Below are 13,458 nucleotides of genomic sequence, written 5' to 3' on the forward strand. Positions count from 1 at the left end.
TTGGAATTTACAAAAAAGCACCTAAAGGACCCTCAGACTCTAAGAAATAGGATTCTCTGGTCTGATGAACCTCAATTCCAAGCATCATGTTTGGAGGAAAGCAGGCACGCGTCATCACCTGCAGAGTACCATCCCAAAAGTAAAGTGTGCTGTAGCAGCCTCATGCTGTGGAGCTGTTTTTCAGCAGCAGGGACTGAGGGACTTGTTAGAGTAGAAGAAACGCTCAGTGCAGCAAAATATTGAGAAAACCCAGTCCAGAGCATTCAGAACCTCAGACTGAGCAGAAGGTTCACCTTCCAACAGGACAATGCAAATGATGATGATCAAAGCTTGTCGCATTAAACAAAAAAGACTTGAGACTGTAAAGGTGCATCAGCTAAATATTTAGTTAAGGGTATGAATACTTGAGCAATGTACTTATTTCAGTTTTTTATTTTTAATAAATTTACGAAGTTGTGACAATTCTGTTTTTGCTTTGTCAGTATGGTGTATGGAGTGTAGATTGATGTGGAAAAAAAGTAATTTAAAGAAGTTTATCATAAGGCAGCAACATAACAAAATGTAAAAAAAAATGAAGGGGTATGAATACTTTCGCAAGGCACTGTAAATGTAATAGTCATATTCAGCTAATCAGTACAGAGTACTGATTAACCCAGAGTTAATTTTAAACAATAGGACTGATGATGATTGACAGGACAAAATAATAAAGCATACCTCTTCTCAGCATGACAGAGAGGAAAGGGAAAAGGGAGAGGAAGTTATTGAGGGGAGGATGCAGCAAACAGGCTCATCATGATACAAGGAGTAATTTTGCGTAATTAAAATCATTTTTATGTCTGCTACACACACACACGATTATAGCAGCTCTTCTGATCTGTTCCAGCAGGGTGTCAGATGGAACGGTTATGCGGGTGGCGCAGTGTCTGCTATGAAGAAAATTATCAACCAATACAATCTGTCCTCTCTGTCCTCACAGGTGAGTGACAGAACTTAAACCCAATTAACAGTCTCTTAAAGGTGTAGTGTCTAATTTATGCACCATATCACAACATTAGATCAACCAATGACAGTGACTTTGGGGCGGGACTATATATTTCAAAATTAAAGACAAGGGGAATTTAAAACTTGTTTAAAAACATTCTCTATGGTGTAGCACAGGGAGCTGAGGTTGATGTAAGAAATATTTAAATAGATTATTAAATTATTAAAATTAAATACAAATTAACATGCCAAAACGAAAACACAAGAAATCAGGTTTTCCCCTTAATAACTCTTGTTTTTATTGAAGAATATGTTTTTTTAAACTTCTAGATTCACAAAATGAATTGTGGTTAATTAGATTTAATATATAAATTAGTGCTGAAAATGGATTAAAAAAATTCACTAATTAATCAAATTTTTTTGAAATTAATCACGATTAATCCCACCTAACACTGAAGTTTTTTAATATACTTTTATATTGCAATAATTTCACATTCAATATTCAAAATAATGTAGAAACAACATAAAGACAGTATATTTTTAATATTTGTTTAATGGCATCTTTTTTATGACTGAAGGTGACTGATACCAATACTATGATGTCTATATGAAATTGTTTTTTATTTTCTAATATTTAATCATTGACTATAGCCATTCAGCATTACAGTATAATTGAGAGCTATCAATTTGAGCATTTATTAGACTTTAAAAAATAACAACTTCTAATTTAAGTGAACTTAAAACAATCTTCACATAAACCCATCATAATAAATGTCATATTTAGCTACCTGTGCCTTTCAGCAAGTAGTAAATATACAGAAATTTAATAAAGTTATCACTAATTAACACTATATTCTAAATTAAATATAGATAAGCCCTTAAAGCTACAAGTGTTATTGATTTCCTCTTTTTTCTTTTGTTCTTTGATAAACAGACATCACAGCAGCTGGGTTATTAGGTTATTTGGCTGCTATTACTTTAAGAGCTTCCGCTGCTGAATGTGATTCGGATCTGACATGCATGCTCGTAGTTTCATTCGTAAGTTTTTCTTTTAATAGAAATAGTCATAATTACAGAAGAAATAATAGAAATACTACAAATATTTGAGCCTGTATGGAGGGATCTTTGAATACTGTTGGATAAGAGGTGGCCTTACAGTCAAAAAGGCTGAGAATCACTGAGTTACACTATAGCTTTTGAAGTATAGATTATTAAAGAAATGTTTTACAAGATAATGCCATTTCAGTTTTTACTAGCCATTTCTGAGTGAAAATTGTTTTACCACCAAATTTTCAGTGTAGTGGCACAGAAATTTTTCACTACATCATCAAAAATAGCTTTGTGGTATCATAATGATTCATTCTGTCTCTCTCTTTCTTTCTCTCTCTCTCTCTCAGACTAAACTGGTTCTACAGAAGCAATTGACTAAAAATCTGACCGCCAGCTTCCTTCCCACCCCCTTAACTACACCCACCCTCTGCACAGTCGCAGCCAATCCTCTCGCACTGCGACACCCGCCGGGCACTACTTTCATTCAGACGCCCATCCTCGGCCCTGCCCTCTTTAGGCCAGCGCCCGGACCTCTGAGAGCAACACACACTCCCATCATATTTTCCCCTTATTGATCACCTCGAAACAAAACAAACACGCTCTTACAACAAGGCCGCACATTCACGTGATTTAGTTTTACGATCCGTTCTCAGAACTGACGGTCTCTGTGCAAACTTCGTCCGTGCTCCCACTCTCTCCAAGCTGTATACACTTAAGTATATAAACACAAACACACACTCCCATAGTGTTCCCTGTCCTCCTCAAAAACTGTGACTCTGAGAGGGTCACTCTTGAACTATGCAGCAAAGGGAGAGAGAGTGTGAGAGAGATAGAGAGAGAGAGCAGGACCATATTTGGTAATATGGGAGGGGCCTCATTGCGAACACCAGCCCACTATGCAGATGAACGCTTGAATGACAGGACAAGACTGATAAAGGAGTTGAAAGAGCTATAAGAAGGATATTTAGCTTTGCTTTATGAGATGTTTATCATTATACAGATATTAATCAGGTTTTTATTCTATAATTTATTAGAGGAAAGCCAATTTTAGAGACCTATAACTGCGCTAGCTGTTCGTTTAGTGAGGAAATGCAAACATCCCTTTACTTGATGTTTTTTTTTAAGTATTTTCAATTGTTATTAGTCTGTCCTCATGTCGTTCCGCATGGATATGTTGCCGTCGGTCTGTGTATTCGCAAACATTTCGAGTAACCTCATCTGACCGGCTTTTGTTACAAACACAAACCTCATTGGTCTGTCAGTTTACAGATGCAAAGGCTTTCTGTCATGGGTAATCACAGAATAACACAGAGTGCCAGTCTAATATACGAAGGTGACAATTTGGTAGCAAGGCATCACACACACACACACACTCGCTCCCAATCAGTGTCGTAATTTTCTCAGTGTTGATGCATAGATTAGATGATTTGAGATTGCAGATGCACACACACACACACACACACACACACACACAAAACCTCAGATGAGATGATTACGGTTCAGTCACAGTTTGACGTGGCCTTTTATGTCCGCATATTTTGTTCTCAGTATTCCCCTATTACGGCCTCACAAAGGTCAGTGTGCCTGTCAAAAATCTGTCCGCGTCCCATCTTGATTAAGATCTAAACCCTCACCATGTTCTTTGCTTGTGTGTGTGTGTGTGTGTGTGTGTGTGTGTGTGTGTTTGATCCAAAACCTGTCATGAGTTCATTACTCTCAATTTTATTCAGAATAACATTTTCGATTCCGGAAGCATCATTGATTTATTTGCACAGAGGAGCCATTGCCAAAATATAATGCCCATAATGGCGGGTTACTGAATATACAACAGTACTGTTGAAAGGAGTATTTTAAGATTACATTGAATAGCAATTAAATTTCAGATATATTAAACTCACCCGCTACAAGTATACAAGCGTTCCTGTCAGCCTGAACAAAGTCACATCGCTTTGCCCCAGATCAGTGTCATCTGATGGTTTTGGATGGACTAATAAGACTGATCATCTGACTTCAGACCTGTAGAATTAGATGTTGCTGTTGAGTCTATGTTGTACCATTTTTCATCTGTCTAATTTTTTTTAAATGTGCCCTAGCATACAAAGCTTTTTGTACATATTTTATGAATACAGCTTTTAAAAGTGAATCATTAACATTTATAATATATACAATTAGAGTAAATATGTAGAATTTTATGAGATGTTTAATGTAGATTCTTTATCTGGTTATTGTAATTAATGTGATAATAAGAACGAGCTTTACTTGAAGTTATTACTTTTTGTCACCATTTCTGCAGAGACATGTGTACTGAAATAAGGAGATAATTTAATGCAAAGTAGATAAGATTATGTAGTTTTTACGTCAAATTGTTAATCAAAAGCGCTTGCGAGAGAAAGAAGGCGACGGAATATAAGAAATATTGCTAAAAACGGGCCAAGACTCAGACACCCAGACAAGGCCTCAGAGCCTGGAGTCACGGGTGAGTCTCAAGCCCACTCAGGGCTCTTTCTTTTCAGAGGATGGTTTGCCCTTGAGGGATTAAAGCCTGGGGCCTTGAACAGAGCTAACTAGCAACAGCCATATTGACACTTCAAGAGGCACAACATGGACAAATTCTGCTTTTTTTCTGAGGACACTTTAGAACAAGGACTTTGCTTGGACTCCATGAATCAAATCTCTTATTTGTGTGTGCGTGTGTGTTTTGATAACTCCTGAACGTCAAACTGATCTCCATAAGGTCCAAGGAAGGATAAATAGCGAAGGAGAAATAACATTGGTCCATCATTGGATACCTTCATGCTTTCTTGAGGCACAAGAAGACGTAACCGCACCATTCCTAGTTGTGTCATCCTCGTGAGGTCCATACAGCAGATATGGCTGGTTATTATACTGTGATGGTCTCTGGTAGGTGGATGATTTCACATGTTGTCCAAAAGTAACAGTTCCTAAATATCTTTAAGGTTGTTTGTTGGGATTTTCTGTTGCTTTTTCAGTTCAGTGCAATTCAATCTTTAAGCAATAATGACGGAAACTGGAACCTTTTTAAGAAAATGGAAGATTACTCTGTTTCTTTCTCTCTCTCTCTCTCTCTATCTTTAGTGTACATGTTTCTTCCCTCGTTCTCTTAATGTTGTGAGTGCTCTTGATGATGTAGTGTGCACAGTGTTCCTATTGCCAATCTGTAGGACACTGGAAAGCTTAATATGACATTTCTCCCACTTTATTTTACACCGATGGAATCTGTTTGTCACAGGACAGTCATGGAAACATCCGAAACATCCATATACTCAAAAATGTCAAATTTGAGATTTATTATTATTATTATATATATATTTTTTTTTACAATAATCAAGTAGACGGCATACAACCTACAAGAGTGAAACTCTCATATGACCAAAAAGCACAAAAAAAAACAGTTTCTCCCATGAATGTGTTGGAAATCATGGAGCCTCATGTGAAAATGTGCATGTATGCGTGTAAACTGAAAAATATGTGTCCAATCCAACTAGATGTTTCTTAAGCATGAACAAGGATGAGAAGATTTCAATATCGCTTAAAAGGGACATGGCCAGTATTGCGTAATTTAAATAATGACACATTATATGTTATTTGTTCTTTGTGCTCAATAGATTTCTGTCTGTGACTGATCTAACATTGATCTGAACTGTCAGCTGACACAAAGGAAAACGTATTTTCATAGGATTTTGCGTCTTGGTTTTCTGACTCATTTGCTCTTTCTCTGTACAGGGTGTGTATGAATGCGTGAAAACGAAATGAAGCAGAGAGAGAGAGAGAGAAATAAATCGATTAGACTTCCACCCCAGTGCTCTGGCTGTTCTTTTGGGGGCTTATGGGACTCGTGGTTTTTGACCAGAGGATGACAGCTTGTCATGGCGTCTTGCTTTATAATGACAAACCTGTCGAAACTTCCCAGTTCGATGTAAACCCAGCAAAACTAGGCAAAAAAAGTCTACCAACTGGTATCCACGATAATACACACAGGCACTCTTTCTCATTCCAGTCGTTCACCTCAACAAGTGTGCGCCATCTTGTGTTTACGATGAGAACGGCAAGAATATGAAAGGGAACTGATAGATTTTCAAGTTTTACAAACTGGTAAGTCGTTTTTTTTAACCTTTATATTCATTAAACATTTGAAGTTTAGAATATTTTAGTAGTAGTATATCTACATTGTTATTAATTACAAATTGGCATGGATTCAGATTTTTACAAATGTGCCAAAAAATATTACTAATAAAAATGAAAATGTTCGCCTTCTATTAAAATTAATTTGTCAGCACAAAGCCCACCAAAATGTTTTAGGCACTTAATTAGATATTTATCGAAGTACAAAATCACTTTTGCTCAGCGATGGTGTTCTTGATTGACCCAAGCTCTGCGCCAGGCAGGTGCCCCAAGGAACGTTTTTAGAACTTTGGCGAGGTTCGTTTCACGTTATCAACAAACGTTTCTCCAGTAACATTAATAGTGTGTTCGTTCAAAGGTGTGTTCGGTTTTTTTTGTTTGTTTTTTTGGTCTTTGTTATCGTTCTCAAATCGTTAGCACAAAAATTATATTTTTGATTTCCCCCCCCCGTTTCAGAATGTTCAGGGAACATTTAAAAGTTTGCAAAATGATCAAATCGAATGTCCCCTTAACGATCGCATAACCAAGAAAGTTCAGAGAACTTTCAGAAATAATGCTTCATAATAGAAATGTTAGCAAAACATTCTTAGAACGTATTGTGTTAACAGGGACTATGCATTATTTGCATCATGCTTTGATTCACTAAATACACATATTCATACAAAAGTATATTTATATTTTATTATTGAAAGTCAATAATTATTTGTTTATACCATGCTTGCTGACCCCCTCCACTTCACATCTTGCAAGTAGGCTTCCTAGTTCCCAGACCCTTTTAGAGAGTGCATTTTTGAAACTATATGTTGTGTGAAGTTTGCAATGTGTGTAAGTGTATTGTGTAACAGTGGGTAAAAAGTAAATTTGCATAATGTGAAGCATTTGTAAATGATGCACACTGATGCAAGCCTCATGAGATGAAGGGTAGCTTGAAGCAAGCATTAACTTTAGACATTGTTCAAGACACACAGACACACACACTCTCCCTGGCAGAAGTGGAGAGCCCTTTATTATAAGGTCACTACCGATCTAGCCATGAACTAAATGAAATATCTACTCCGTAAAAAGATCGATAAAGGGCAAATAAAACCAATTCTCTCGTTTACTCCCCCTGAAGAGACTGCAGATATGTCGGGCTCATTCAGATGGAAGATGGCTGCTGTGCTGTTAAGCAGACAAGATCTGAAGTGTGTACAGATCATGTGCTTAAAATTTATATTGTCTTTATAGAACATTAACATTATTTTTCACCAGTGTAAATTAAGCGTTAATTTAGATTTCGATTAGAAAAGTTGAATGAGTGGTAAACAATTGCAGCCAAGCAGCTTTATTAAGATGTTAAAAAGCTGCTCAGTCTTTGTTTCAGACAAAAACAAACATGTCAAAATGTATTTGAAAGCGATCTCAGCTAAAAAAAATAAGAGTCAAATCTTCATAAGTCATACTTTTTCCATGTAAAAAGAACAGAAATATATTGTATATGTTCACAATTGAAAGCTAACAGTCTTTGTTTCAGACAAAAAATGCTTTTAAACAAACATGTCAAAATGTATTTGAAAGCGATCTCAGCTAAAAAAAATAAGAGTCAAATCTTCATAAGTCATACTTTTTCCATGTAAAAAGAACAGAAATATATTGTATATGTTCACAATTGAAAGCTAACATTATACAATATGACTGACTACTCATGAAATACAGTCATCAGGGTCAAACGTACAATGGCACAGTGGTGAGCTCACTCACAATCAAACAAACTCAAACAAATTGCACTTACTTAGGTGTTCTTATGGAATAAATCAGTAAACATTTTATAGGAATGTGTGACAAAATATGAACACCTAAAAATAAGTAAACCATCCATGCAGTCCGCTTAACTAAATTAAGACAATCTTCTGTCAAGTTGACATCACAAAAGAGCAGTCATCATGGCACAAATGTCATTAAGTATGTCAGAATTGAACACAAGTCGAATGATTTCACATAGGATATAACAACTTTTTGCAATGTAGAGGTATATATATATATTTCAGTGTAAAAGCAGTATTTTTTGTCAGTCAATTGCTTCAAGATAAGCATGAGAGAAATATATCACAGCAACTCATGGATTCTACCCTGTATGTTTAAGAATATAAAACTTCCTTGATGCAGTAACTTCATACAGTGTGCTAAACTTATAATGGCACTCCAAGTTCAAATGTTTCAAAAGATATCAAATCGAGCGTCTGTTGATGTCACTCTTTAGAGATTTGCCTGGCATCTCTCTTCTAGCATATGTTTATGTTACTCTGTCAGCGCTATTGCTATCTTCTCCATCTCTAGCTGTCCAGGGAGCCGCTGCCCTTGTTCTTGTTGCGGCTGAGTGGGAAGGTGGATTTGCTCTGAGGCTGGGTCATTTTGCTGGCCAGATGGACAAAGGGCTCGATGAGCGTTCGTCTGTCGGTCACAGAGACCTCCCACAGCCTGACCTTCTCCTGCCGTGCCCACTGCTGAGCCGCCTCGCTGTCCACTCTCCTCTGATCCTGCAGGTCCAACTTATTACCCACAACAACAATAGTCACCTGTGAGACAGAGAAAGAAAGTTTCTTTACATTTATTTCATGATGTCATTTTTTAGCTTGGAAAAATTGTCATGTTTTTCTCAAAATATCAATTAAAATTGGACTCCTCATGAGTCATTCAAAAATTTGGGATGGCAAGACTTTTTAATGTTTTGCAAGAACTCTTATGCTCACCAAGGTTGCGTTTATTTGATGTAAAACTGTAATATTATGAAATATTAGCAAAACAAGAGTTTTCTATTTGAATACATTCTAAAATGTAATTTATTCCTGTGATGGCACAGCTGTATTTTCAGCATCATTACTCCAGCCTTTAGTGTCTCATGATCCTTCAGAAATCATTCTAACATGCTGATTTGCTGCTCAGAAAACATCTGTTCTGCTTAATATTTTTGTACACAGCTAACAAAATCATGTTCAAAGAACATTTTCCTGATGTTAAGGGAACATTTTATTTGATCATTTTGCAAATTTTACTTTTAAATGATCTCAAAACAGTCTGACACAAAAAGTAACATTTACAAAAATGCCAGATAAATGGCCAAATAAAACAATAAAAAAACGTTCCATGAATGATGTATAATGTTTTTGTGCTATCGTTCTATGAATGGTACTGGAAGAGCATTTGCTCATAACTCACAACCTTGCCAGAACGTTCCCTGTTAGCTGGGTAGAAACTGTCATACATTTTTTCCTGTTTTTTTGATGAATATACTGTATAATGTTAGTTCAAAAGAAAAGCATTTATTTGAAATATAAAACTCAACATTATACATGTATTTACTGCCACTGTTAATTAATATGTCAGTGCTAAATAAAAGTATTCATTTAAAAAAAAAAATATATATATATATATATATATTGACCCCAAACTTTTGAACGGGTGGTGTGCAGTCTGTGCATAACAAACACACAGACCTCTTTTTTGTCACGGCAGCGGTCGATGTCTTTCTTCAGAGCCTCTACGCGTTTGAAGGACTCTTTGCTGTCGATGCTGTAGACGAGCACGAAGCCGTCCGCGAAAGTGAAGTAGTGCCGCGGAAACTCGTGACCATCGCGCAGCCCGCGCGTGTCGTAAAACCGCACCTGCTCTCGGGTGCCGCGGTCCGTTTCCACAGACCCGATGTAAATGTCCTCCAGTGTCTCCATGGTCTCTGAACCTGCCAAACCGGTACCACATGAATCTGTACTGCTCATTTATTTGGGTTTAAGAAATGACTCGTGTCAGGTGGGCGCTGTCATAACACTCACCTGCGACATGGTTGGCGTACAGTAACTGCTCCAGAACCGCGCTTTTGCCCACTGATCCCTGGCCACACACCACCACCTTGCAGCTCTTGCCCATGATCACTTACAACCGCGCAGTCTTCATTAAAGTATAGAAATACACTAGAGATAAAAGGTGGGTTGTAGTAGAAACCTGTTACAACGAGAGAATAGAGAGAATACTGACGTGCAATAATAATAATGCCTTTATGCTACAGTCACATGATCGCTGCACACACTGGTTTGCATAAACCTGCTGCGCCTGAAGCTACATCTTCAGAGTGTATCAGATTACTGTATAATTGAATACTAAATTGTATTCATCTTTGATAAGTATTAAATGCATTAAAGAAAATAACCGAAGCGTTTAAGAAAAAACTGGACTTATCGTACTCTCTTCCTGTTGTTTATGTCAGATTTCAGCCTTCGACGAAATTTGACACCAGTTCCGTTGAGCTGAATAGCGCCCTCTCTGTCCGGAGGACAACAATACATGCCGGTACATAATACATAGGTATTACATGGGTATTACAAAAAATGTAAAAAAAATATTATAACAATAAAAAACACCTGTAAACATATAAACCTTTGGGATTGCATGTGGAGAAATACATACATACATACATGCACACATATGAAGAAAAATTATATTGTACGAAAACATTCAGGAGAACATTAATGAGTATTCGACACAATATTTCAAAGAAAACACAGAAGGAAAAACACATAAGCAAGATAAACAAACTAATGAATATAGTAAAAAAGATAAATAGGCCTACGTATATTAAAAAAAAAAAGCTGATGTTTTAAAAACCATTAACTACAAATAAATAAAAATATATCAACTGGAAAAAGTTGACAAGTAGGAGGAAGGTAGATTAAACCTTCTAAATAGTATATACTAAAAAATGGAATCTGCCACATTAATATTTGTTATCAGTATAGCTAGTCATTATTTATGTAACACATTATGACATAGCCTATACAAAGTCACATATGCAGAAGTTGTGAAGAAGCATTGGTTGCACACACCTTCTCAATGAATACACTTTCTCTTAACTGAATGAATTTTGAATAAAGGGTAATAAAACATTTTGGTCGTGAACCACTCTTTATTTTTACTGAATCGATTGGATGAATGAATGATTTAGTTGATCGGCTGACCACCTGTGATAGTAAACAGGATTGGTGACTCACTCATTACATCAACTGAAATTAAAATAACATACTAGCACTAAATTTAGTATAGGCTATAAAATGAAAATAATTTAGCTTTTAAAGCAAAAGTTCAATAATGCATAACAATACAATATCATCTCTGAAAAACATGAAAGCTGTAAAATGTGGTCAGTCCATGCAGGTAGCTACTATTTGTAAACAATGATTTTATTTTAATTTTCTTATGTTTAGTTTTATCTTTTGATTTTATTTTTTGCTGTTTATCCTAAAGTACCACCTGAATGTAGTTGTAGCTAAATCTTTAAAACCAATTTAAAAAATATTACACTATTACTATGTACTTGTATTCAGCCATACAAAAAAATACAGTCATTTGTCGCCACCTACTGGCGTAGCGCAACGTCACCTGCAATCACTGAGCGAATCTTTTAATTTAAGTGAACTGATTCAAAAGATTCGAGTAACGGACGTGAATCAAAATTCTTACATAAAAATAAATAAATTCTTTAAGATGTTTCACATAATTACAGTTAGAGATATCTGTGCAGTCTCTATAGTTTAAAAACAATGTAAAGAGTAAGGGCCAGTTTTTTAAAAACTACTGGAACTGTTAATTTAACTAACTAGACAAAATGCTTTGATTTAATCTTTAGTGCACTTTTATTTCTGAAAATAGTTTCTCCACACTATCTCAGTATTGTTTCTCGTGTATCCGTTGACCTACTATGGGCATATTGCGCAGGGCTGCGGAAGGCGGAGCTGAAGGCGGTATGAAAGGCTCACATGCCTCGCGTCTTCCTCCGCCTCTCTACAGCAAAATGGCGACTGTTGACTTAGACTCGTCCGCGGATCCAGAGATGGACTTGACCAGCGACGAGGAGTTAGAGAGGTACCTGACAAGAGCGATCACTTTAATCAGATGCCGGCTGATCCGTTTGTGAGGTATCTGTGTTTTAGAGAAGCCGTGATCGGGCCCACGATTGTGTAAAGACCCTGAGATCGCGACTGCCGCATAACTTGAAAATCAAGGGGTGACTATGGCCTAGTGTGCCAGGCAGCTGCTTTTAGTGCTGGGGTGCCTTGCGATTAGCCTGCTGCTGTCCTTACGTCTTTTAAATATGCTTTGAGCTTTTAAAACGATGATCAAGGGTGCCGTGCATCGTGTTATTACGACAGATGTGCAGTACTCCGTGACACAGTTTTTGGGTGAGAATTAGGTCGAAGGCAGCGTGACATCATTGCTCTTAAGAGCACAATGCAGACGCACTAACCCACAGACGGGACAGCAGAAACATCCAGCTGTTCATCAGTGACGCACTGTTGCCTTAAATATGTCAAACAATTCTAGTTGTTGAGTGATAACCTTAGTAGGTGACTACAATGCAAAAAAAACGCACGTGCGTATAGAGGAAATGACGTTCTGTCCCTGCGGTTCTCCTGTATTTGCAGGCCACTACTTTTGACACCTGCTTGGACGTTTTGTCCGATGTATTAGGAACACGAACAGATTCGCAGCTTTTTAAACTCTCTTAAAGGGACAGTTCCCCACAAAACATGTACATTCTGACATTATTTACACACTTGGATTACTGATTTAGGTCACGTTAAGGAGAAGGACAACCTCAGTCAGAGTTCTGTTTTATTATGTGTCAAAAGGACGTGTAAAGAAAGTGAATGGGGAACGAGGCGGTCAGTCAGTTACATCTGAGGCTGACTGACGTCTGCTTCGATGACCGAATTTTAGTTTTCGGTGTACTGTCGCTTTAAATGCACATGGCGTTTCAATTATATTTATTCAGTGTTTAGTGTCATTAAAGTCAAGACGGGAATTTGAACCCAGAATTGTGATATGGACTGGTAGCTATCTATGCACTGTTTCATCGGGCGCATTCGCCTGGCCCGAAGTTAACTTCCGGTCTGTGTTTGTTTATCAGTCTGGCTATGGCGCCGGCTACAAACGCAGTTAAAGTTAAGGTGATGAGTAGACTGAAGTAGGGCTCAGGTGGTTGTGCTGTGGGATGTGTTTCCCATACATTTATTTATTTGTGGCGCTCGCCACGATATCAAAACTGACCGATTTTCCAAAAGGCTTCGTTGAATAAACATGAGCACATACTGCACATTTAAAAATCAAAATGAGGTGCGGGTGTTTTTATATCACTGTATTTCTGAAGGAAGACTATCTTTAGAAAATTTTCGATGTCATTTTCATTTCATCTTGCATGTTATATGCCTGATAAAGCAGCGCTTGTGAGCTCAGCGCTGCTTTGTGTACAGCTGTTAC

At 37.2% G+C, this 13,458-nt stretch overlaps 3 protein-coding genes across 6 annotated transcripts in view; 2 read left to right on the forward strand and 1 right to left on the reverse strand.

Annotated features, from left to right (window-relative positions):
• The window catches only part of LOC107755570 (zinc finger protein 385D-like), a 98,514-nt gene extending 92,491 nt beyond the window's left edge, over window positions 1-6,023 (forward strand). For 2 of the 3 annotated variants that reach the window (XM_016572442.1, XM_016572444.1), the window contains 2 exons: window positions 884-976; window positions 2,379-6,023. In XM_016572442.1, the coding sequence (XP_016427928.1) occupies window positions 884-976; window positions 2,379-2,606 (321 nt within the window). In that variant the 3' untranslated portion in view covers window positions 2,607-6,023. The remainder of the gene's footprint in view (window positions 1-883; window positions 977-2,378) is intronic. The other variant, XM_016572443.1, reaches the window with a different exon arrangement.
• Window positions 6,024-7,745: 1,722 nt separating this feature from the next.
• Window positions 7,746-10,464, reverse strand: LOC107755561 (NF-kappa-B inhibitor-interacting Ras-like protein 2). The gene is made up of 4 exons (XM_016572430.1): window positions 10,389-10,464; window positions 9,981-10,149; window positions 9,648-9,889; window positions 7,746-8,729 (listed from the first exon to the last, which is right to left on the reverse strand). Exons 2-4 carry the CDS (start codon window positions 10,072-10,074, stop codon window positions 8,487-8,489), a joined length of 579 nt encoding a protein of 192 aa, XP_016427916.1. The 5' UTR covers window positions 10,075-10,149; window positions 10,389-10,464; the 3' UTR covers window positions 7,746-8,486.
• Window positions 10,465-11,884: 1,420 nt separating this feature from the next.
• dnajc7 (DnaJ (Hsp40) homolog, subfamily C, member 7) overlaps window positions 11,885-13,458 on the forward strand; it is a 20,457-nt gene continuing 18,883 nt past the window's right edge. For both annotated transcript variants that reach the window (XM_016572445.1, XM_016572446.1), the window contains exon 1: window positions 11,885-12,063. In XM_016572445.1, coding sequence (XP_016427931.1) covers window positions 11,900-12,063 — 164 coding nt within the window. In that variant the 5' untranslated portion in view covers window positions 11,885-11,899. The remainder of the gene's footprint in view (window positions 12,064-13,458) is intronic.

Source organism: Sinocyclocheilus rhinocerous, unplaced genomic scaffold (assembly GCF_001515625.1).
Source record: "Sinocyclocheilus rhinocerous isolate Xijiao unplaced genomic scaffold, SAMN03320098_v1.1 scaffold2849, whole genome shotgun sequence".
NCBI classification, from domain to species: Eukaryota; Metazoa; Chordata; class Actinopteri; order Cypriniformes; family Cyprinidae; genus Sinocyclocheilus; species Sinocyclocheilus rhinocerous.

Coding starts and splice junctions, on each gene's coding strand:
- LOC107755561 (XM_016572430.1), bottom strand. CDS start 10,074: ATGGGCAAGAGCTGCAAGGTGGTGGTGTGTGGCCAGGGATCAGTGGGC. Junction 9,890..9,980: donor GTACGCCAACCATGTCGCAG/GTGAGTGTTATG, acceptor CCGGTTTGGCAG/GTTCAGAGACCATGGAGACA. Junction 8,730..9,647: donor GCTGCCGTGACAAAAAAGAG/GTCTGTGTGTTT, acceptor TCTGTCTCACAG/GTGACTATTGTTGTTGTGGG.